Here is a 26,608-nt window from a genome sequence, read left to right on the forward strand (position 1 = left end):
CCTCACTGTGCTTCATTCTCACCTATCCCTCTGTCAACCTCTGGTCCATGTCCTACCTGTGGCATGGAATGCCCTCCCTCCTCACAACCTCTAAACTAGCACACTCCACCCATTCAAAGCCCTGCTGAAAGCTCACCACTCCAGAACCCCTTCCCAGACTGATCCCCCCTTTTCCTCTGCTCCTCCTCTCATCCCCATCGCCCCTACTCCCTCCCTCTGCTCTACCCCCCTCCCCACCCCACAGCACTTGTGGTACATATTTATTATTCTCTTTATTAATGATGTGTATATATCTATAATTCTATTCATTTATATTGATGCTATTGAAGTCTATCTCCTTGTTTTGTTTTTGTTTTGTCTGTCTCCCCCCTTCTAGACTGTGGAGTAGGGATTGTCTATTTGTTGCCGAATTATACTTTCCAAGCACTTAGTACTTAGTACTTTCCAAGTACTTAGCACACAGAAAGCGCTCAATAAATACGATTGAATGAATACAAGATAATCAGGTTGGACACAGTTCATGTTCCACATGGGGTTCACAGTCTTAATCCCCATTTTACAGATAAGGTAACTGAGGGACAAAGAAGTTAAGTGACTTCCCCAAGGTTACACAACAGAGAAGTGGGGGAGCTGGGATTAGAACCTAGGTCCTCTGACTCCAAGCCCTATGCTCTTTCCACTAGACCACACTGGTCTTCTGTTGGAGCAGTCCACTTTGATTGTCGGTGACAATTCTTGAACATCCTCTCATTTTCTTGTTTTTCCCCATAGAGTTCTCATTAGCAGAGCTGGGATTTTTGTTGTTGGTTAAAATATCATATTCCTCTTTTCCCACCATGCCAGAAGACCCTTTTCCTCCCTTCTTTCAAAAGTTTGTCTTTAAAATGTATGTCTTGAGCCATTTAACAAATATTTTACATGATAATTAGAAAACTAAATTATCTAGAATGTTTCATGCTATAAATTTGAGTCAAAATAGAAAATGTACATGCAGGGCATATATAGAGTTGACTTTATTCCCCAGCCTTTCTCCAAGGGTCCACATTATGATGAACATTTTGGATTACTCTTTCTAGGAGAAAGCACAAATAATCGGTCAGATTGAATTGTGTTTCACTAAAAACCTGGAGTTGAGAAATTGTACTGATCCAGAGGTGGAGTCCACCAAAAAGACTCTGATGGATGATGTGTCTTCTGAGAGTCCGACTCTGCATGTTTGTGATGATGGTCCAGCCTATTACCCGCCCGCAGAGGAGCCTGAGAATTGATGACAGAGTTGTTTCAAGTATCCTGGACATACATTTCGAAGCAATGAAATGTTCACGAAGCAGCCCAAGCTTATTTGATTTAAGAAAGCAATGTGCAAAATGGGATCGGCCCACTCTTTCTGGACTTCAAGCTGTTTCTCGAAGAGTAAGAGAACAAAGAAAACTTGAACCTGAGATGTTGGTGATGACTTGTTAAAACCCACACTGTTTTATTTTCATTTGTTATATTAAATGAGCAGAATAGACCTCAGAGTAGAGAGAGGTCATGTGAATTTAGAGGAGTTTCATCGTGAAGGTGGTAGGTAAGCCCTTTTTTGCCTGATTTTCCCTTTGGGTGTCTATTCATTAATGCCAGACTGAGGGAGATTCTCTCTTCACTTGATGCTTATGATGTGCCAAGCTAGTCTTCAGTCACCCAAATGAATGTGATATAGGAAAGAACCAGCCATAGAAAAACTCTAGAGATTCTCCTTGCTGGCTACCCTTCAGAGAAATGTTCACCCTTCCTTCACTTCCCCGTCAGAGCTGACTGCACTAAAAAAATCTCAGGTAATTGAGGTTGGCAAGGGGAAGAAGAGAAATGGAAGGGACTAAAGGCTCTGTCCCTACCTGCACTTCTCTGGCCTTGCATCCCCCTGTACTAATATTGTCTGTTTCCCCAATAAAGATAATCAGTTGGATTTATTGAGTGCTTACTACATGCAGGGCACTGTACTAAGCACTTGCAAGAGTACAACACAAAAATATAACATTTATTTCTTGCCAACAATGAGCTTACAGTCCCAAGTTCCCACTTATTTCTGGTATCACAAAGGGAAGGGGATACAAAGCAAAGTCATTTGTTAACACAGTGCCCAATACAAGACCTTAGCCATGCCAGTCACTGAACTAAGCGCTAGGATAGTTTTATGATAAAGCCGGTCAGAGTCCTTGTTCCCCCTGAGGCACACAATCTAAGTAGGAAGGAGAACAGGTACTAAGTCCCCATTTTACGGAGGAGGAAACTGAATCCTGGAAAAGTGAAGTGACTTGACCAAGGTCACCTAGCAGGCAAACCCTCTGACTCTTATCTACTGGGCAACACTGCTTCTCTCACCCTTAATCTGTGAGCCCATCTAGGTTTGATTCAATTGTATTGTATCTACCCTAGCACCTAGTACAAGGTATAGCACATAGTAAGCACTTAACAGATACTGCAGATGTCATCTCGTCATCTTCAGCCAGGGCCTGAGAGGAGGGCCAGACTTGTCCACCGGAAGCAGAATGGAAGAGGCAGTGAGGATCCTGACTCAGACTTCACAGTTTCCAGGGAGTAAAGACCCAGCCCAGTCCTCACCCAGGGATGTGGTGGGAGGGCATTTATAGAGTGCTTACTTGTGTGTAGAGTACTGTACTAAGCACTTGTGTGGACTCCTTCACCTGTCTGTCCCATATCACATAAGTGCCGGCTTGAGTTGGACTTTTAGCCTAGCAGGCAAACCCTCTGACTCTTATCTACTGGGCAACACTGCTTCTCTCACCCTTAATCTGTGAGCCCATCTAGGTTTGATTCAATTGTATTGTATCTACCCTAGCACCTAGTACAAGGTATAGCACATAGTAAGCACTTAACAGATACTGCAGATGTCATCTCGTCATCTTCAGCCAGGGCCTGAGAGGAGGGCCAGACTTGTCCACCGGAAGCAGAATGGAAGAGGCAGTGAGGATCCTGACTCAGACTTCACAGTTTCCAGGGAGTAAAGACCCAGCCCAGTCCTCACCCAGGGATGTGGTGGGAGGGCATTTATAGAGTGCTTACTTGTGTGTAGAGTACTGTACTAAGCACTTGTGTGGACTCCTTCACCTGTCTGTCCCATATCACATAAGTGCCGGCTTGAGTTGGACTTTTAGCCTAGCAGGCAAACCCTCTGACTCTTATCTACTGGGCAACACTGCTTCTCTCACCCTTAATCTGTGAGCCCATCTAGGTTTGATTCAATTGTATTGTATCTACCCTAGCACCTAGTACAAGGTATAGCACATAGTAAGCACTTAACAGATACTGCAGATGTCATCTCGTCATCTTCAGCCAGGGCCTGAGAGGAGGGCCAGACTTGTCCACCGGAAGCAGAATGGAAGAGGCAGTGAGGATCCTGACTCAGACTTCACAGTTTCCAGGGAGTAAAGACCCAGCCCAGTCCTCACCCAGGGATGTGGTGGGAGGGCATTTATAGAGTGCTTACTTGTGTGTAGAGTACTGTACTAAGCACTTGTGTGGACTCCTTCACCTGTCTGTCCCATATCACATAAGTGCCGGCTTGAGTTGGACTTTTAGCCTTGTTCATCCCAGATCTCTGCAAAGATGTGAGAATTTCCAGTCAGGATCACAAAGACCCAGCATGGTGGCTCTTGGGGCCCATTAGTTCTCTGAAGCCTTTCCCATCCTCACTACAATCCCTGCCCCTTGTTTTCCATCCTCAAACTCAGATTTGACATCTATGCCTTGCTAAGCTTGTGCTTCCCCATGCCCTGATAACCCCCTGCACTCCTTTATTCTCATCAATAGGAAGACTCCTTTCCTGTTTGCAACATGGTCTGAGGCTTCCTTCATCTACTCCATCAAAAGGAGATTGAAGGAAGTGGGTAGGGCTAGGGAATGAATAGTAGGAGTTGAATTCCCTACTGTCCCTTCACTCCTTCAACCCCACCCTGAATACTGATGTCTCACTGTAGAGAAAATGGTAAAGACTCCTGTTAAACTGTCAACTTGAGAGCAGAAACAATGTCATGTTCTCTGTATGTCAAGCCCCACACAGGAGATGCACAATGTCAGTATACATGAAAATGGCCCCATAGTTTTGACTCTTAAACTGTTTAGAGTCTCAGATCACAGTATAAAACTATAATTTTGAAACCCTAAGCTGGTCTCTTTGCTACAACTTTGTCTTTTTATCTGCTCAGTAGTGCAATTGTATGTCCCTGATAGATTCACAAACCCATGATCCCCCTCACCTATTCAACTGTCTTTAATTCATTCCTGAAGGCCTCAGTGTTCACATATCTTCCATAATCACTTCATAAATACTACTACTATGCTTCCCTTTCTAATAACTGACAATTCTTGCTAAATGCTTTGTTCGCAAAATAGAGAACACATCTGATGTGAACTACACTCAGGGTTATCCTTACCTCCTCCCACTCTTCCTGCTACTATATCCACATTCTCCTCCTTCCTAGTTATTTCTCAAGAGGTAGACCATACCTTCTATTAAAATTTAATCTCTCAACCTATGCTAGGGACTCAGTCCCTCTGACATCTCAAAAGCACAAGTTTCCACTCTTCTCCCTGCCCTAACACTATCTTCAATCTTCTATTTTCTGGTTTCTCTCCCCTTCTGCCTTCAAAACTGTTTCCCCCACTTCAAAAATCTTCTCTTCACCCCAATTCATCTTAAAGCTAACATCCTATCTCCCACTTGCCTTTCTTATCTGAACTCCCTAAATGAAGTATGTGCACCCACTTCCTTCACTTCCCTCTTATCAATTCTCTTTTTCACTCTGCAATTTGGATTTTGTTCCTTCCATTCTGAGGTCTCTCTCGACAACTATATAATGGCCTCAACTGTAAAATGGGGATTAAGGCTGTGAGCCCCATGTGAGACAGGAACTCTTCCCAACCTGATTGTCTTGTATCTACCCAAATGCTTAGTACACTGGCCTGGTGTGTAGTAAGCACTTAAATGTCATTTAAAGAAAAGAGATGTTTACCAACTCTATTATATTGTACTCTCCCAAGTCCTTAATAAATATGATTGAATGAATTGCATGGACACCATCTTAGAAATCATTTACTTATATTAATATCCAGATTGTGAACACATTGTGGCAGGGAATATGTCTACCAACTCTGTTGTACTCTCCCAAGTGCTTAATACAGTGCTCTGCACAGAGTAAGTGCTCAATAAGTATAATTCCTTGGTTGATTGTCAGGCTGTGCATATATGCAGTAGGAAGTAGTGGAGTCATACATGAGATTTTACAGAAGAGTGTTTCTTAGCCACGACCCACTTGTTGCATTACCACTACGGGGAGTCTGACAGCAGGAACAGCAACAGAATTCTCGTGACACTGCTGACCGAGACTGCGTCCTCCAAGAGTGCTCCCAAGGCATTTCCCGGTGCAGTATTGGCCCAGACCCCCTGAAGGTCCAGGCAAGGTGCACTGGTGCACACCATGTTGAATTATGGGGCTACTGCCACTATCACACTAGGATCTGTGGCCATAGTCTGCAGAAATAATATCCCTCCATTCCTTCAGCCGTGGATAATGATAGTAATAATCATGATCCTAAAAATAATAATAATTGGGGCATTTGTTAAGTATTTACTGTGTGCCAAGCACTGGAGTAGAAGCAAGATAACAGGAGAGCACAGACCTTGTCGCACATGGGACTCACAGCCTACTGGAGAGGTAAAACAGCTATTTAATCTCCATTTTGCAGATGAGAAACTGAGGCAGTCATTAAATGACTTACCCAAGTACCCATAGTAGGCAAGTGATGGAGCCAGGATTCAAACCATTTCTCCTGATTCCTGGTCCTGTCTTCTTTCCCACTCACATATTCTTTCCCAGCTCTTAGTGCACTGCACACAGGAAGTGCTTAATAAATACTATTACTAATATTATTACTATTCTAGGCCTCACTCTATTTTAGGTGTGATAGCAGCAGTCTCCTCAGAGTCATGTGGAGTGCATGCTGAGACAGCTTGGGAATGGCTGTCCTTGCCCAGAACTGTCCCAGATCATCTAGCCTGTAAGCTTCCTGTGGGCAGAGAGTATGTCTACCAACTCTGTTGTACTCTCTTAGTACAGTGCTCTGCACACAGTAAGCATTCATTACAAGCCATTGATTGATTGATTGATTGATTAATCACCAGATGGGGTGTAGGTTTGGCAGTGTTCCTTTCACCTGAGGCAATTTAGTACTAATCTAGCCCAGGCTATCATCACGTGGAAGTGGCCAGATGAGAATTGCCATGGTACGGGCCTTGGTCATGCCTGTTTACTTGTTTTGATATCTATCTCCCCCCTTCTAGACTGTGAGCTTGTTGTGGGCAGGGATTGTCTCTATTTATTGCTGAATTGTACTTTCCAAGTGCATAGTACAGTGCTCTGCACACAGTGAGTGCTCAATAAATGCGATTGAATGAATGAATGAATGAATGAATGACAGGATCTACTAACCATGGCATGGCTGCTATCCCTGCAAACAACTAGCTATGCCTGCTCACCCTGCCCTCAGAAAACTGAGGCATCACTCTCCCAGTGCCAAGGCAAAAGTGGGCATTTGTGGCTGCTTCCCCAAAGTGTCCCACAGTTCAGCTCCGAGACCTCAATTTACACACCATTAATGAGTCACGTCCGTTCCACTACCATCTTGATGATGTAATTGAAGGACATTTTGAGAGAAGCCATGCAGTGGTCATTGATAAAAGTCTTGTAGTGGTCATCATTGAGAAGGGAAATGGCACCAGCCATCTTTGAGAAGGGCTCTCACAGGCACTTCTTGCAACATGGCACCACGAGGTGACTCTTTACATTTCTTGCTGACTGAAGCCAGCCCTGACAGTAGGATAAGGATAATCATCAATTTTCACTGAGGTGATGTGTGAATGAATCTTATGCTTAGTACTAAGTTAGATATTTAAAAACACTTCCAGAGAAATAAGGCACGGGCCCGGCCCTCAAGGAGCTCAGAATCTCTTGGGAAACATATGTATTTTATAATCAGTCAATCTCTTAAAAGGCTAAATGACCAGCTCTGAGAAGCAGTGTGACCTAGTGGCAAGAGCACAGGCCTGGAAGTGAGAGGACCCGGGTTTTAATCCTGGCCATGCTATGTATTTGCTGTGTGAACTTGGACAAGTCATTTCATTCACTCATTCAATCGTATTTAGTATCATATTGAATGCTTACTGTGTGCAGAACACTGTACTAAGTGATTGGGAGAGTACAATACAACAATAAACAGACACATTCCCTGCCCACAATGAGCTTAAAGTCTAGATGGGGGGAACCAGACATCAATACAAATAAATTGCAGATATGTACATCAGTGCTGTGGAGCTGGGAGAGGGGAAGAACAAATGGAGCAACTCAGGGCAATGCAGAAGAGTGTGGGAGAAAAGGTAAGGAGGGGCCTAATCTTGGAAGGCCTCTTGGAGGAGATGTGCCACCAATACGCTTTGAAGTGCGAGAGAGTAATTCTCTGTGGGACTTGCGGAGGGAGAGTGTTCCAAGCCAGAGGCGGGACATGGGCTAGGGGTTGGTGGCGAGTTAGGTGAGATCAAGGCACAGCGAGAAGGCTGGCATTAGAGGAGCTAAGTGTGTGGATTGGGTTGTAGAAAGAGAGAAGTGAGGTGAGGTAGGAGGGGGCCAAGGGGTGGAGTACTTTAAAGCCAATGGTGAGGAGTTTTTTGAGGAGCAGGGTGACATGTTGTGAAAGTTTTTGAAAAAAAACAATCTGGGCAGCAGAGCAAAGTTAGAAGAGACAGGAGGCTAGGAGGTGATCAAGGAAGCTGATGCAGTAATAATAATAATGTTGGTAATTGTTAAGTGCTTACTATGTGCAAAGCGCTGTTCTAAACACTGGGGTAGATAAAGGGTAATCAAGTTGTCCCAGGTGAGGATCGCAGTTAATCCCCATTTTACAGATGAGGTAACTGAGGCACAGAGAAGTTAAGTGACTTGCCCACCGTCACACAGCTGACAAGTGGCAGATCTGGGATTCAAACGCATGACCTCTGACTCCCAACCCCGGGCTCTTTCCACTGAGTCACGCTGCTTCTGTATTCCAGATGGGGTAGAATGAGTGATTATATCAACATGGTAGCAGTTTTAGAGGAAAGGGCAGATTTTAATGATGCTGTGAAGGTGGGACCGATAGGATTTAGTGATTGAATATGTGGATTGAATGAGAGAGAGGAGTCAAGGATAAAGCCAAGGTTACGGCCTTGTGAGACAGGAAGGATGGTGGTGCCATCTACGGTGATGGGAAAGTCAGGGGGAGGACAAGGTTTGGATGGGAAGGTAAGGAGTTCTGTGCCTCAGTTCCCTACCTGTCTTCCCACCTCTTTACTAGGAGCCCCTTGTATAATTTGATTATATTGTACCTTCCCCAGTGCTTAGTAAGTGCTTAACAAGTGCCACTATTATTATTATTCTGCTTGAAACATATGAGATCACAGTTCAAGAGCAAGATTGAGTGCTTGTGTATTGATCTCACTTCAATTCTTAGAAGTTAATTTATCTCATGTAGAAAGACCTGCTTTGCTCCCTCCAGTTTCTATCTAGCCCTTCTTACTTCTTATTTACTTGACTGTCCCATGGAAGGCTCTCCTCTGCCCCATCTGCTTGCTGGCTGCCTTTATCGGAGACCAACACAGGGCTACCCAGGTCAGAAGCAGAAGGCCCCACCCTTCAGTGTAGGTTTAGCTGAATAAGACATAGGCCTGCACAGACAATGGACAGCATTTCCTTGAGACTGTTCCCTGAGTGGGGAAGCTTTGAGCAGATGAAAGCCCAAACAAGCTGGTTTCCAGTTTCACATAATGCTGACATAACCTAGGTCTTGGGGTGGTTGATATATAAGGTTTTAGGGAACTCACAAGTCTTTTGTGGGGAAATAATGAAAGATGAGCAGAAAGGATAGTTGGGGCAGCTCCTGTCAACAGCAAGAGGGCAAAGGTGATTGTTTTGAGGTTAATAGAGTGTGGATAGTCAATACAGGGGGAAGGAATAGAAGTAGATGAATATCCTTAGCAGTTTAAACATCAGCAGCAGGAGATCATCCTCAGCAAACATGGAGACAAGGAACACAGAAAACATAAGGTCAGTAATTACAAAGCAGCCCTAAACAAGCAAATATAGAGAGCTGCTATTGACACTGTCTACCACCCCCTTCTCCTGGAAACATTATCCAGCCATGGCTTCACTGACACTGTCCCCTCCTGGTTTTCCTCCTATAACCCTGGCCACTCCTTCTCAATCTCAATCTGGAGCTCAGCTGCCTCATCCGTAAAATGGGGATTAAAACTGTGAGCCTGATGTAGGGCAAGGGCCTGATTGATTTGCATCTACCCCAGCACTTAGAACAGTGACTGGCACATATTAAGTGCTTAACAAATATCATTTAAAAAATGGGTTCATAAAGAAAAATTTCTCCCTACTTTCTGCAGCCTGTGATTTTTTAATTGGCATGGTGCAACTGAGAGCTAGGAGAAAAGCACTGATCCTTTATGTGGAAAAAAAACACACTGATCCTCTCCTTTTTTCCCACTTTATTGCTAATATTAAGAAGCCTCTCACCTACAAAATCCTGAACTACCAAGGGATCTTGAACCTGTTCATTGTACTCAGACCTCAGGCCTACAGTTAAAATATGCACAAAGTGCAGAAAAGCATTTTCCTGAAAATCTCTCCTTACTGTCTGTCCATCGCCAAGGATATCCTCCATATCCTTGTGTGCTAAGTTCAAAGTCACTGTTACCACATGGACTCTTTCATGACAGTTGCCTTGAAAGAGTCCATATCTATTTAAAGCAGGGTTGTCTTTCTATCTAAGCAGGTGTGAAACTTGAATTTTTCTCTTATTTGTTCTCCCAGGCATTTAAAATATGAGATGGAAACTGGTCTGGTGTCTGAGGCAAGAACACCCAGGAGAAGGTCATTTTCACTCTCTCAAATGCCAAATTTAGTCCTTCATACCCAGTAACCATAGGTACCTAGTGAATTAAAACTTCCCTACTGTGTCACCATCTCAATCTTATTCACCTCCATGGCTATTACCACAGCCTAGCACTGAGCATCAGGGATGAGCATCCCTACCCTGAAAGCAGTCAATCATATTTATTGAGTGCTTATAGAGTGCAGAGTACTGTACTAAATGCTTGGGAGAGTACAACACAACAATATAAAAACAAATTCCCTGCTCACAAAGAGTTTATAGTCTAAAGGGGGAGAAAGACAGTAATATAAATAAAATACAGTTATGTACATAAGTGCTGTGGAGCTGGAGGGCAGTGGATGGAGAATAAAAGGAACAAGTCAAGGTGACTGGGAGTGGGAAAAGAAGAAATGAGGGCTTAGTCAGGGCAGGTCTATTGGAGGAGATGTGCCTTCAATAAAGCTTTGAAGGTGGAGAGAGTAATTGTCTGTTGGATATGAAAATAAAGGACATTTCAGGCCATGGGCAGGATGTGAATGAGATGTTGGTGGCACGATAGACAAGATCGAGGATATGATGAGTATGTTGGCATTAGAGGAGTGAAGTGTGTGTGCTAGCTTGTAGTAGGAGAGTAGCAAGGTGCGGTAGGAAGGGGCAAGGTGATTGAATATCTTAAAGCCGATGGCAAGGAGTTTCAGTTTGATGTGGAGGTGATGGGCAACCACTGAAGGTTCTTGAGGAGTAGGGAAACATGGACTGAAAGTTTTTGTAGAAAAATCACCTGGGCAGCAGTGAGAAATGATCTGGGAGCATAGGAGGCAAGAGGACAGCAAGGAGGCTGATACAGTAATCAAGGCAGGGTAGGATAAATGCTTGGATTAACAGGGTAGCAGTTTGGATGGAGAGGAAAGGAGGATTTTAGCGATGTTTTGAAGGTGGAACTGACAAATATAGTGATAGACTGATATGTGGGTTGACTGAGAGAAAGGAGTCAAGGATAATGCCAAGGTTATGGGCTTGTGAGACAGGAAGGATGGTTGTGCTGTCTACAGTGATGGGAAAGTCATGGGGAGGGCAGGGTTTGGGTGGGAAGATTAGGAGTTCTGTTCAGAAAGTGTTATGTTTGAGGTGATGGCAGGATATTCATTCATTCAATAGTATTTATTAAGCACTTACTATGTGCAAAGTACTGTACTAAGTGCTTGGAATGCACAATTCAGCAACAGATAGAGACAACCCCTACCTATTAATGGGCTCACAGTCTAAACGATCCAAGTAAAGATGTTTTGAAATCAGGAGGAAATGTGAGACTGCAAAGAGAGGGAGAGATCAGGGTTGGAGATAAAGATTTGGGAATTATCTGCATATCTGCATCCAGGTAATAGTTGAAACCATGAGAATGAATGAGTTCTCCAAGGGAGCGGATTTAGATGGAGAGTAGAAGGAGACCCAGAACTGAAGCTTGAGGGACTCCCACAGGTAGGGAATTGGAGGAAGAGGAGGAGCCCATGAAAGAGATTGAGAATTAGTGGCCTGAGAGATTGGAAGAGAACTAGGAGAGGACAGTGTCAGTGAAGCCGAAGTTGGATAATATTTCCAGGAGAAGGATATGGTCGACAGGGTCAAAGGCAGCTGAGAGGTTGAGGAAGAGGATGGAGTAGAGGTCATTGGATTTGTCAAGAAGGAGATGATTTGTAGCCTTTGAGAGGGTGGTGTCAGTGGAGTGAGGGGACTGAAACCAGATTGGAGGGGGTCACAGAGAGACTAGAGGAGAGGAGCTTGAAACAGCATGTGTAGAAAACATGTCAAGGAGTTTGGGGAGGAATTGTAGGAGGAAGATGGGGTGATAGCTGGAGGGAGCTGTGGGGACAAGGAAGGTTTTTTTCAGGAAAGGGGAGACAAGAACATGTTTGGAAGTAGTGGGGAAGAAGCCATTGGAGAGTGAATAGTTGAAGATGGTAATCAGGGAGGGAAGAAAGGATGAGGCAAATGTTTTGATAAGGTGCAAAGGGATGGTGTTGGATGTGCAGGTGGAGGGGGTGGATTTTGAGAGAAGAGAGGAGGTCTCCTCTTAGATACTGCTGCAAAGGATGGGAGAGTTGAAGAAGTAGCAGGAGGAGAGAGAGACTGGAGAGGACCAGGGAAGATGTTAGGGAGATTATGCCTGATAATTTCAATTTTTCTTAGTAAAGTAGGTAGCCGGGTCATTAGGGGAAAGGGATGAAGGAGGCTTGGGGACAGGGTGTTTGAGAAGGGAGTCAAAATTCTGGAACAACTGGAGAGGGCAATGGGCACTGCTGCCATCCATGTAGGTGGCACTTGGCACAGTGCCTTCAATAGCCCCACACATCCTCACCCAGTGTGCTTCATAATCATTTGGGAAGTAGTGTGACCTGGTGGAAGGAGCATGGGCAAGGGAGTCAGAGGCCCTGGGTTCTAATTCTGACTTTGCCACTTGGCAAGTCATTTAACTATGTCCCTCATTTTTCTCATCTGTAAAATGGGGGTTATATAACTATTTCCCCTCCCATTTACACTGTGAGCAAACTTAGAACAGGAACTTTGTCCCACTTGATTATCTTATATAGGACTTCTATCACTATTGGGTGATTACTGTGTGCAGAGCCCTGTACTAAGCCCTTGGGAAAGTTCAACAGAACTAGTAGACATGGTCCCTTACCTCAAGAAGCTTAAAATTTAGGACCTGGGTAAAAAGATAGAGTAGTAAGAGTGGCAGATGAAGGGAGAGATGTAATAAAAATCTTATTTCTTTAATGTTTACTATTTGCCAAGTCCTGGGGTAGGTACAATGAAATCAGATCAGACACAGTCCCAGTCTCACCTAGCGTTCCCAGTCTAAGGGGGAGGGAGAACAGGTATTTAATTTGATTTTCATCAAAGAGGGAACTGAGGCAAGGAAAAGTTAAGTGACTCAACTATCAGGAATGTGGCAGAGTTAGGATTGGAACCCAGATCTCCCTACATTTAGTCCCGTGCTCTTTCCACTAGACTATGCTGCTTCTCAACCGACCTTAATTGATTTATAAAATGGCACCTGGACTGCCATTTTTGGTATGATTATACTCCAGTGAATTTTGTAAGGAAATTCACTGGAGTGAATTTGAGCCAAATAATTGGAAAATGAAATTGAAAATGAAATATACAGTGATTATATGCTTCAGAACAATTTTGACAAGAGTTTACAAAAAAACACCAGATAAGATTTTTATGGTTTTCTTGAGTGGGTTCACTTGCATCTGTGTTCGTGTGTGTGTGTGTGTGTGTGTGTGTGTGTGTGTGTTTAAGTGTGTATCTGACCTTACAAAAAAATGTAATTCCCTGTTCTAGTATTTTCACATGTGTAACTAGATTTAGTAATTGCTTATTGGCTCTTCGGGAGTCATGGAGACAAAGCTCTAACCTGTGAATTGCTTATTTGCCAAGCAATTCAAAGAAAATAGAAAATGATGTACAGATTAAAATGTTCCCTAAGGTATAAAAGATTACTTATTATAAAAGGCAGTTATCAGAGGACATTGAGTTCCAGCAGCTGCTTTACCGGAACAATAACAGAGCCCATAAAAGCAGCCTGCAGAAAAGATAATTGATCTGAGTTTTCATCTTTAAAACAACTCCACACACCAATCACTAAGGAAAAATCCTGAGGAAAGGATGAGCAAGTAATAATAACACGATTTCAACTATCACCTCTATGCCGATGACAACCAAAACTATTCTCCAGTCCGATCTCTCTCCCTCTATGCAGTCTCGCATTTCCTCCTGCCTTCAAGACATCTCTAGTAATATTAATAATAATAATTATGGTACTCGTTAAGTGCTTACTATGTGTCAAGCACCGTTCTAAGCACTGGGGTAGATATAAGCAGGAGCGTGGCTCAGTGGAAAGAGCACGGGCTTTGGAGTCAGAGGTCATGGGTTTGAATCCCGGCTCTGCCACTTGTCAGCTGTGTGACTGTGGGCAAGTCACTTCACTTCTCTGGGCCTCAGATACCTCATCTGTAAAATGGGGATTAAGACTGTGAGCCCCACGTGGGGCAACCTGATTCCTGATTCCCCTGTGTCTACCCCAGCGCTTAGAACAGTGCTCTGCACATAGTAAGCGCTTAACAAATGCCAACATTATTATATAAGCAAATTCAGTTGGACACAGTCTCTCTTGGGGCTCACAATCTTAATCTCCATTTTACAGATGAGGTAACTGAGGCACAGAAGAGAAGTTAAGTGACTTCCCCAAGGCCACATTATAGATGAGTGGTGGATCCGGGATTAGAACTCATGACCTTCTGACTCCCAGGCCCAGGCTCTATCCACTACACCATGTAGAGAAGCAGCATGGCTCAGTGGAAAGAGCCCAGGCTTGGGAGTCAGAGGTCATGGGTTTGAATCCCAGATCCGCCATTTGTCAGCTGTGTGACTTTGAGCAAATCACTTCACTTCTCTGTGTCTCAGTTACCACATCTGTAAAATGGGGATTAAAACTGTGAGCCTCCCGTGGAACAACCTGGTCACCTTGTATCCCCCCAGCACTTAGAACAATGCTTTGCACATCGTAAGTGCTTAACAAATACCACCATAATAATAATAATGTTGGTTCTCCAATATCCTGTCACCTCAAACTTAATATGGATAAAACTGAGCTTCTTATCTTCCCACCCAAACCCTGACCTCCCGCTCATTTTCCAATCACTGTTGACAGCACCACCATCCTTCCTATCTCACAAGCTCATAACCTTGACATTATCCTTGACTCCTCTCCTTCCACTCACTTTTTCAAGCCATCATTAAATCCTGTCAGTTCTACCTTCACAACATCACTAAAATCCACCCCTTCCTCTCTGTCCAAACTACTACCACATTAGTGCAAGCACTTATCCTATCCCACCTTGATTATTCTATCAGCCTCCTTGCTGACCTCCCTGCCTCCTGTTTCTGCCCGCTCCAGTTCATACTCCATTCTGCTGCCCAAATCATTTTTCTTCAAAACGTTCAGACCATGTTTCCTCACTCCTCAAGAAACTCCAGTGGTTGCTCATCCACCTCCGTATCAAACAAAAACTCCTCACTTTTGGCATTAAAGCAGTTAATCACCTTGCCCCTTCCTACCTTACCTCACTACTCTCCTACTACAACCCAGTCTGCACACTTTGATCCTCTCATGGTAACCTTCTCACTGTACCTCAGTCTCATATATCTCGCCACCGACCTCTCACCCATATCCTATCTCTGGCCTGGAACACCCTCCCTCCTTATATCAGACAGATAATTGCTCTCCCCAACTTCAAAACCTTATTGAAAGCATATATGCTCCAAGAAGCCTTCCCAGACTAAACCCTCTTCTCCTCTTCTCCCACTTCCTTCTGAGCAGCTCTTACTTGCTCTTTCATTCATCCTCCCTCCCATCTCCACAACACATATAACAATAACAATAATAATAATAATAATGGCAGTTGTTAAGCACTTACTATGTGCCGAGCACTGTTCTAAGCCCTGGGGGAGACACAGAGTAATCAGGTTGTCCCATGTGGGGCTCACAGTCTTTATCCCCATTTTACAGATGTGGTAACTGAGACACAGAGAAGTGAAGTGACTTGCCCAAAGTCACACAGCTGACAAGTGGCGGAGCCCAGATTAGAACCCATGACTTCTAACTCCCAAGCCCGGGCTCTTTCCACTGAGCCATGCTGCTTCCCACATATGTATATATCTATATATATGACTGTTAGTTGTTTATGTATTTATTGATTTACTTATTTATATTAGTATTTGTCTCCCCCTCTAGACTATGATCTTCTTGTGGGCAGGAATGTGTCTGTTTGTTGTTATATTGTACTCTCCCAAGTGCTTAGTACAGTGCTTTCACACAGTAAGGGCTCAATAAATACTACTGACTGCATGAATGAATAAGAAAAATAACAATAATAATATTTGTTAAGCACATATTATGTGCCAAGCACTGCATTAAGTTCTGAGGTAGATACCAGGTAATCAGGTAGGACACAATCTATGTCCTACGTGGGGTGGCACAATCTAAGTGGAAGGAAGAACAGGTATTGAATCCCCATTTTACAGATGAGGAAACTGAGGCACAGAAAAGTTAAGTGAATTGCCAAGAACACACAGCAGGCAAGTGGCAAACCTGGGTTTAGAACCCAGGTTTTCTGACTCCCTGGCCCATGTTCTTTCCAGTAGGCCACACAAAGGAGGCTAATTTGTGTTTTAAGCCCCCTACATGGAAGAAAGCCTGGTTCAGGGGAAGACTAGCAAATATACAAGTTTGTAGAAAGTCACATTACTGTGTATATGAAGATCCAGGTCAGCTTGTTCCTGGGCTGATAGCTCCCTTTCTGGCTTTATGAAAATACAAGGTATATATCAACAAAGAATTGCCACTAATGAAATAGATGTAAATTCACATTTCCTTCTGCCTCCAGGACATCTCCACCTCAAGCTCAATATCAAGTTGAATTTCTCCCCCCCAAATCTTCTCCTCCACCTAGCTCTCTTATTACAGTCAATAAAGATCACCATTCTCCCCATCTCTCAAGCCTATAACTTTAGCTTGATTCCTCCCCATCTTTCAACCCCCATATTCAGCCAGTCATCAACTACTGTTCGGTTCTCCTTTCACAACATTCCAGAATCCACCCTTTCCTCTTCATACAAACAGCCTTCACACTGATTCAGGCACTCATCATAGCCCAGTTTGTTTACTCTGCAATAGTCTCCTCTTTGGCTCCAGCCCATACTTCACTCTACCCAGATCATTTTTCTAAGACATTGTTTTGTGCACTTCTCACCAGGCTTTAACAATGATAACTGTGGAATTTATTAAGGACTTACTATGTGTTAAGCAGTATGGCATATACATGAGCATTGTTTCATGATGGTTAGCACGTGGGCCTGGGAGTCAACAGGACATGGGTTCTAATACTGGTTCCACCAATTGTCTGCTGTGTGACCTTGGAAAGTCACTTAACTTCTCTGTGCATCATCATCTGTAAAATGACAATTAAGTCTGTGAGCTCCGTGTGGAACCAGCCTGATTTGCTTGTATCTACCCCAGTGCCTAGAACAGTGCCTAGCACATAGTAAATGCTCACCAAATGCCATAAAAAAATACAAGATAATTAAATCAGGCACAGTCTTTGTCCCCATAGGCCTCACTTTATAAGGGGGAGAGAGAACAGTCTATGGTATTTGTTAAAACATTTTTTCTATGGTATTTGTTAAAAGCCTATATGTGCCAGACTCTGTTCTAAGCACTGGGGCAGATTCGAAATAATTAGGCTGGACACAGTCCATGTCCCGCAGGAGACTCACAGTTTTAATCCCCATTTTACAGATGAGCTAACTCAGGCACAGAGAAGTTAACTGACTTGCCCAAGGTCACCCAGCAGACAAGTGGTAGAGCCAGGATTAGAACTGGGGTCCTTCTGACTCCCAGGCCTGTGCTGTATTCACTAGGCCATGCTGCTTCTTATGTGCTGCTTTTCATGCTGCTTCTCTTTTACATATGAAGAATAGACACAGAGAAGTCACCTAAGGTCACACAGTAAGCAACTGGCAGACAGGAATAGAACCCAGAGGCTCCTAACTTCTAGTTCCATTGCTCTTTTCAGTAGGCTTAATGCCTACTGATTGACAATTCCTCTCTTCATCAAGCAGAAACTCCTGATGATTGGCTTTAAGGTACAGCATCAGCTCTCTCCCTCCTACTTTTCCTCTCTCTTCCTCCACTACACCTCAGTTTGTACACGTCATTCATTTCAAACCAACTTGTGACTGTGACTCATTCTCTTCTCTCCTGCAGCTGACCACTTGCTCATGTTCTTGCATCTGCTTGGAACTCACCCATTTCCCCTCCCTCTCTCACCCCCTTCGCATCTGAAAAATCACTGAAAAAACCCATTTTCAAAAGTCTTCTGCAATTATATGTTCTCCAGGGGCCTCCTTTCATCTCCCCATCTCCCATTCCTAATGCCACTTCAGTACTTCCATGTGTCATCTAAGCATTTGGGTAGTCACACACAACCCCTGTTGTACTTAATCTTTATACCCTCTTGCTTTCTCCTAGTTGCAGTTGTGTCCTATTTGAGGGCAGGGGTCATATCTATTAATTCTATTGTACTCTATCAATTCATTATTATTATTATTATTATTTTAGTTAAGTGCTTACTATAGACCAAGCACTGATCTAAATGCTGTAATCAGGTTGGATGCAGTCCCTGTCCCACATGAGACTCACAGTTTAAGTGAAAGGGAGAACAGGTATTTAATCCCCACTTTACAGATGAAAAAACTGAGGCACAGACAAGTTGATTAACTTGCACAAGGCAGTGTCCTAGCCCTGATTAGGACCCAGGTCCTCTGTCTTCCAGGTCTATGCTCTTTCCACAAGATCAACTTGTGACTGAGCACACGCCATGAATAGGCAACAATTCTACAGACAACCAAAATTAAGCACAAAGCTGCCCCAGGAAAATAAAATCCATAATTTAAGATTTTTAGCAGCCAGTCTGTATTAAAAATTAAATTCAGTGAATCCTGCTAGCTACACAACACATTGCAGTGTGTCTTAGTGGAAAGAGCATGGGCTTGGGAGTCAGAGGTTGTGGGTTCTAATCCCCGCTCCGCCAGTGATCAGCTGTGTGACTCCGGGCAAGTCGCTTGACTTCTCTGTGCCTCAGTTACCTCATCTGTAAAATAAGGATTAAGACTGTGAGCCCCACGTGGGACAACTTCATTAGCTTATATCTACCTCAGCGCTTAGAACAGTGCTTGGCACATAATAAGTACTTATCAAATACCATAATAATGATAGTTATCATTACCATTATTATTATTGTTTTGGTAGCATGGCTTCGGTTCTAGTCCCAGTCAGTTCTACCTGTAGTTAATCATCATTATTAATAAAATCAGTTTGCAGTGAGTTCCAGCCCTGCCTGCCTACTTGCTTTGTTGACTCAGTGCCCCAGAGGGAACATTACTGCTGAGGATAAGACTGCAAATGACACTGCCCAAGCCACTATTACTAGAATCAGTTGAATCAGTTGATCAGGTTCTCCATCCTGCAGTTTCAGGACAAAAGCTCCATCGGCATTGTCTAAAAGTATATTAATAGATTGAAAAATGGAGTTTAGAGTCAAGGAGGCCAATAGACACATATATTCTCTGGGAGAAACTAAACTGTAAGCTCATCCTGTAGTCTGTAAGTTAACTGTGGGCAGGGAACGTGTCTGTTTATTCTTGTATTGTACTCTCCCAAGTGCTCTGCACATAGTAAGTGCTCAATGAATACGACTGAATGAATGAATAAATGAATGAGGGTGGCACCAAGCCCCAGACCAAATTGAAGCCTGCAGAAACATGGAAGGGTCTGACCTTCTATGAAATTCAGAACTTACAACAACCATGTGCTCATCAGCAACCCCAGCTAATCAGACTGAAACTTGTGAGGCAAAACAAGACCAGTCATAAGGAAGTCCTAGAACTTAACCATCCTACCATCATCAAGGAAAAGCTTGTTACATCACAACAGCTATACAGCCGTTGGTGAGAATAGAAGATGGCTGTAGACTATATAGACAGTAACTATGTAGAGACCTGAAAAAGGCAACAGAAGAGGTAGAGGAAATTCATTCATTCAGTCGTATTTATTGAGCACTTACTGTATGCAGAGGTCAGTACTAAGCACTTGGAAAGTACAATACAGTAAATAAAGACAATCCCTGCCCACAGAGGGCTTGCAGTCTAAAGGTGAGGACACAGACATCAATACAAGTAAACAGCATCAACATAAATAAATAGAATTAAAGACATGTATATATATATATGTCTTTAATTTTATATATATATATATTTTTTAATTCTATATATATATGTGTATATATATATAGTCATATACATAAGTGCTGTGGGGTGGGGAGGGGGGAAGGTCAAAGGGAGTGAGTCAGAGTGATGAGGAAGGGATTGGGAGCTGATGAAAAGTGGGGCTTATACTGGGAAGGCCTCCTGCAGGAGGTGTGCCTTCAGTAGGGCTTTGAAAGGGGAAAAATAATTGGCAGATTTGAGGAGGGAGGGCGTTCCAGGCTAGAGGTAAGATGAGGGGCAGAGGTCGGTGGCGAGACAGGCGAGACTGAGTTACAGTGAAAAGCTTAGCAGCAGAGGAATGGCGTTCTTCAAACGCTTGAAGGACACAGATCAAGCAACGCTTAAGCAAAACGTTATAAATGTGAATTTCTGGGAAAAAGTAAGGAACAGAACAGAGATCAGTTATGCAGTCAATCAAATAACATGGAGACTTCTGGAACAAAGGTACTGCAGCCACAAAACCAAAGGGCAGTATGTATCAGACCAATGTGGAAAGGAATGTCTACAGCCCATCAGTCATACTGCATTTGCCATCATCTTCAATATAAAGAACTATACATTTCTCAGACACTGTATGGAAGTATATCTATGTCGTCATCAATGGTATTTATTAAGCACTTACTGTGTGCAGAGCATTATACTAAGCTCTTGAAAAATACAATATGGCAGAGTTGGTAGACATGTTTCCTGCCCACAGTGAGTTTACGGTTTAGTTGTATAGCATTTAAGCTACAACATTTTTCACAGGCCAGAAAATACTTTTAAGTTTCTACATAGCTTTTCTTTTTATCTACCTGCCTGGTACATGATGTGAACTATGCCGAGAACCAAATAAGTCTAATAATGCAATTTTACACAACAATTCACTCAGGATTTAAAATTCAATATGCTTATTCTAGCATAAACTGCGAATAAAAAAAAGAAAAGCACTGTTTCTGCAGTAGTTAACAGAAAAAACAGTGAGCAAGAAAAAAAAAATCAAGGCACCTTTGCTTTAGAATAACCTCTGAGATATATTTTTATTAATAATGATGATTAGCAAGGCTTTTAATGATGATCTTGTGATTAGCAAAGCCTTCAGTGATGTTCTTTAGGTGGACATAGTATTATTGGTAATCATAAAAGCTTTCAATAAGAAAAGGGTTTTACGTTGAAAGATACTAGTAAAATTTAAAAATATAGCTCTAGATGTTAAAGAGTAAGAAAGCAGCTTTTAACAAATACAAGAAAATTTCTATAAGCACTAAAAGCTTAGCTTTTAAACAACTTTAGCCAAACATATTTACATGTAGGTGGCTTTGCCACATCTGTAAAAGAGTTTTAAGAAATGAAGTCACAAAGTAAACGGGCAAGCCAATAAAGCCTGATTACAGACATATTCAACAACAGGAATATCTATTTTTCCATCCTCAGAAAAATGGTGCTAGTTCAAGTAAAATAGCCAAGAATACTATCACAATCTACAAAAATCCATCCATTAAAACTGCTTGTATCAGCCTTCTGCTATAAAAAAATCTCTAAAATTATTTTCTAAGTAAAACAATAGCATATTAACAGCACTCTGATTTAACTTCTAATTATCAGACTATTCATATGAAAATTAATCAAGAATTTAGTAAGTTACTGCATCACCCAATTTGAACAGTCTGACATGATATTTTCCACTGATTCATCATGTAATTAAAAGCCAAGTTAATAATGACAATGATGATAATTGTAATTGTAGTAACATGTACTATTTGCTTACCACTGTACTAAAAGCTGGGGCAGGGCCAAAATAATAAGATTGGACACAGTCCCTGTTCCATTTGGTCCTCGTAGTTTAACAGGAAGAGAGAACCAGTATCAAAACCCCATTTTACAGATGAGGAAACTGTGGCACAGAGAAATTAAGTGACTTGCCAAGGAAACATAATAGGTAAGTGGCAGAGCCTTGATTAGAACCCAGGTTCTCTGAATCCTACAGCCATGCTCTTTTCACTAACCCACACTGCTTATTATTATTATTGTTATTATTAATAATAATGGTAAGTGCTTAATAAAGCAGCATGACCCAGTGGAAAGAATATGGGTCTATGAGTCAGAGGACCTAGGTTCTAATGCCATATTTGACACTTGTCTACCATGTGACCTTGGACAAGTCACTTAACTTCTCTGTGTCCAAGTTACCTCATTTCGTAAAATGGAGATTTAATAGACTGTGAACCTCATGTGGGACAGAGACTGTGTCCAACCTGACTACCCTGTATCTATCCCAGCAAAGTGCTTAGTACAGTGCTCTGCACACAGTAAGCGCTAAGTAAATACGATTGAATGAGTGAGCACTTAAGAAATACCATTAAAAAAATAAGAAACACTATTAATTTCTGGGATAATTACCACATGTGCCCAACAGACCCACTCCCTGTCCCACATAAGGTTCATAGTCTAAAGGGTATTTAAATCTCATCTTACAGATGAGGAAACTGAGGTAAAGAAGTTAGGTGACTTGTCCAAGGTCACATAGCTGGTTAGTGGTGGAGTCAAGATTAGACCCAAGTCCTCTGAGTCCCAGAATCATGCCCTTTCCACTAGGTCACAATGTTACAGAGAGGAAATGAGTACTCGAGTGACTTGATTGTCTTGATTTGGGTCACTGCATTCAATTGATATCTTAATTTTTATAAAACAAACTTGAACTCTTTAGCCAGGATGCCCAAACCTGAATAAATCAAAATGATAATCTGTGCTGTATAACCAGTTTAATAAATTGTCTGACCTACTTAGAGAAGCTTCAATTTTTTTCAAACACAAAGCAAGAAGTTCCCTAAATTCTAAGCCACGGTGCACCCAAATTCCTGGTGGCTGAAGGTAACTTTCATAGTTTGGACACAGTGCTTATTGCAGGTCTCTGTGCTCACTGAATACCAATGACTGATGGATTGATTAATATTTATTGAACATCACTGAGTATAATACAACAGTGTTGGTATATGTTTGCTGCCCACACAATCTTATAGTCTAGAGGGGGAGACAAATATTCATATAAATAAATTAATTACAGATATGTACATAAGTTGCAGTGGGGCTGAAGTTAGGGTGAGTACCAAGTGCTCAACGGGTATAGATCCAAGTGTAAAGATGATGCAGAAGGGAGAGAGAGTTGGGGAAAAGTGGTCTTAATCAGGGAAGGCCTCTTGGAGAATATATGACCTTAATAAGGCTTTGAAGGTGGGAAGAGTGGTGGTCTGGCCTACATGGAGAGGAAGGTAGTTCCAGGCCTAAGGGAGGATATGAGAAAGGAATTAGCAATAAGATAGATGAAATCAGGGTACAGTTAGGATGATGGTGCAGGAGGAGGAAAATGTTTGCGTTGGGCTATAGTAAGAGATTGGTGAGGGGGCACGTAGATGAAGTGCTTTAAAGCCAGTAACAAAGAGTTTCTGTTTGATGCAGAGATGGATAAGTAAATGGATAAGTTTTTGAGGAGTCAGGAAACAAGGACTGAATTTATTTTAGAAAAATGGTCCACAAACTACAGTGAAGTAAGGACTGGAGTGGGGAGAAACAGGAGGCAGGTGTAGACTACTTATTCAGGGAATTTTGAGAGGAGTGGTAAGAGGGAGATTGGGGAAATAACTGGAATGACACGTGGGGTCAAAGGAGGATTTTTTTAGTATAGGGGAGCCATGAGCATGTTTCCTCATGTTTCCCAAGTACTTAGTACCACATTCTGTACACAACGAAAACACTCAATATGTACCCTTAATTGAGTCAGCCTAAAGAAACCTGAAGGTAAAGACAGGATCATATCCCTGGAAAGCCCCCCATTTGGGATAACTAACTCCTGAACAATTAGAAGTTGCTTTTCTCCCAAGAGCTCCTATTGTCTGCCATTTTCTTCTGCCTCTTGGGATCCAGGGTCTGCCCCGAAGTCTGGGGGGTGAAGGAATCAATCAACAGTATTTATTGAGCACTTACTATGTGTAGACTACTGTAGTAAGTGCTTGGGAAAGTACAAAATAACAGAATTTGTAGACAAGTTCCCTGTACATAATAAGCTTACAGTCTGGAGGAGGGACTAGAACAAAATTTTCAGTTAGGGACTGTAGAATGTACAGTGCCATGATTTGTACCATTGCCTTGAGGAGTCTCCTAGCTAGCTCCCTTCAACATCCTGGCATTGAATTAACCTGCAAATTTTCTTCACACTACCCACTATTTTCCCACCAATCTTAGACCAAGTCCACTGAAGCCTAGAGCTGTGGGATGGGAGTTGTCAGACAAATAACTCCTTGGTGCTGCTGTTGCTCATTGGTTTCCCTGGGCTGCTGCTGCCTTTTCTCTTTTCTCTATGGATCTGGGCAGCCAGGCAGTCCACCAACTGCTTTCCTGCTGTAGCCTATCTGCTGGAACATCCCATCAGACTGCATAGGCTTGGGTGCCAGTTGGCAGCAGGTCCCTAGGCAATGTTGGATGACCCAGAACTAAGGTCAGGATCTCTAATTCAAATTTATGCCATGGAAAGTTACTAAAAGATTCCCAGTTGTCTAGAGGGCATTGCAGTCATGTTGTGCTCTATTATATACTATTTATTGAGTGCTTACTGTGTGCAGAACACTGTAGTATTAGCTTGGGAAAGTACAATACACTAGACTTGGTAGATACAAGTCCTGCTCACAAAGAGCTTACAGCCGAAATGGAGAGACAGACATTCAACTAAATTACAGGTGGGGAAATGAGAGAGAATAAGGATAGGTACGTAGGGGCTGTGAGCCAGAGGATGGGGTGAATATGAAATGCTTAGAGGGTACATACCCAGGTGCATAGATAACATAGAAAGGAGGTTGAATAGGAGAAATGAGGAAATATCTGTTGGAGGAAATATGAATTTAGTAGGGCTCTGGTGGTAGGGAGAGTGTTTGTCCATTGGATAAGATTGGGGAGAGAGTTCCAGGCTAGAGAAAGGTCATGGGCAAATGTTCAGTAGTAAGGTATACAAGATCAAGGTGCAGTGATTAGGATGGCATTAGCAGGGTGGAGTGTGCAGGCTGGGTTGTGGTAGATCAGTGAGGTAAAGTAGGAGGGGGAGAGTTGATTGCTTGCCTTAAAGTCCATGGTAAGGAGTTAGGGTTTGATGTAGTTTGGTTTGGATATTTTTGAGGAGTGGAAGACATGGACTGAACTTTTTTTAGAAAAATGATTCAGGTAGCAGAGACTGGAGTGGGGAGAGGCAGGAGGCAGTGAGGTCAGCGAGGATGTTGATGCTGCAATCCAAATAGGAAATGCTTAGTGTTTGGATCAGCATGGTAGCAATTTGGATGGAGAGGAAGGGATGGATTCCAGAGATGTTGCAGAGGTAGAACTGACAGGATTTGGTCATAGTTTGAATGCATGGGTGGAATAAGAGAGATGAGTCATGGGTAATGCCAAGGTTATGGGCTTGCAACTCATGGAGAATAGTGGTGTTGTATAGAGTAATAGAAAAGTCAGGGTGAGAGCAGGGTTTGGGTGGAAAGATGGGGAGTTCTGTTTTGGACATAGTTTGAGGTGTCGACAGGACATCCAAGGAAGGGTTTTTTGGGGATGGGGATAAAATAAGATGTTTGAAAGCAGTGAGAAATGAACCATTAGAGAGTGAACAGTTAACGACTGTGATCAAGGAGGGCAAAAGAGAGGGAACAAGTTGTTGGATAAGTGTGAAGGGATGGAATCGGAGGTGCAGATGTGTTACTGGTCTCACCCTGGCCAGGCTAACAAGCCTAGGTCACTAGCACTAGAGGGCCTGGCAGTGAATAATAGGAAGCATTAACACTTCCCACACCCCCGGGCACTACCAACCCTACAGACAAGCCCTATGGGTCTTGTCACATGATCCTTCCCCTGCCACCAAATATGGTCAAAGGAAAGGAAGAGGATCAAAAAGTAGCAAGGTATATCTGGGGAGGGGTGTCCATGAACTCTTGGTAGTAGTTTAGAACTCTTACACACACCAGTGTGGTGTGTTGCCTCTACCCAGAGTTGGGTATGCCCACTTTCTCAGACCCCGTGTGATGCCGAGTGATTGATCAGACCTCCTTGCTGGAGATAGAAGGAGATAGTACCCCCTTGAGAACTTGATCCCTGGGTGATCTGATAATAGCCCGTTTTGTGGTGATTTGAAAGGTAGCCCTTGGGTAATTTGAAAAGTAGCCTGTGTTGGGGTGATTTGAAAAGCTGACCCTAGAGACAACAAGTGTCTCTTTCCCAGTTTTACCAGCAGCTCAAAGTTGGGTGTCATGCTGACGTGTATTTATTGCTTATTAGTCTAGTAATAGCTTTGCTCTCTGTAAATTACCTCTCTCAATTCTTTGGACTATAAGCTTAATAAACCTGCTTCTATCAGCCATAACCCTCAAGGCTGTGAATCCATTTACAACACTCCGATACATGAACTCACAAATTACTCAGATGGTTGCTCCAAGTGACAGGTGGAGGGAGTAGAATTTGAGAGAAGGAGAGTTATTGCTGGGAAAGAATCCAAGAGTGGAGAGGAGGGTGGAAAAAGAGAGGAATAGGGGAGATTTTAGGGAGATCATACTTGATAGTTTCAATTTTATCAATGAAGTATGGCAAGGTAATTAGGGGTGAGAGATAGGGTGAGTTTGTGGGACAGGGAGTTTGAAGAGGGAGTCTGAAACAGCTGGCGTGGGCAATGGGCACGGAAGTCAGTAAGGTTGAAGTATTGTTGTTGGGCAGAGGAAAGGGCAAATTCAGGATGGGTTTG

At 42.8% G+C, this 26,608-nt stretch overlaps 1 protein-coding gene across 5 annotated transcripts in view; it reads left to right on the top strand.

Annotated features, from left to right (window-relative positions):
• The window catches only part of RNASET2 (ribonuclease T2), a 38,227-nt gene extending 36,279 nt beyond the window's left edge, over nt 1–1,948 (top strand). For all 5 annotated transcript variants that reach the window (XM_029049141.1, XM_029049140.2, XM_029049139.2 and 2 more), the window contains one exon: nt 1,077–1,948. In XM_029049141.1, the coding sequence (XP_028904974.1) occupies nt 1,077–1,268 (192 nt within the window). In that variant the 3' untranslated portion in view covers nt 1,269–1,948. The remainder of the gene's footprint in view (nt 1–1,076) is intronic.
• Nucleotides 1,949–26,608: the final 24,660 nt, after the last annotated feature.

Source organism: Ornithorhynchus anatinus, chromosome 21, assembly GCF_004115215.2.
Source record: "Ornithorhynchus anatinus isolate Pmale09 chromosome 21, mOrnAna1.pri.v4, whole genome shotgun sequence".
NCBI classification, from domain to species: domain Eukaryota; kingdom Metazoa; phylum Chordata; class Mammalia; order Monotremata; family Ornithorhynchidae; genus Ornithorhynchus; species Ornithorhynchus anatinus.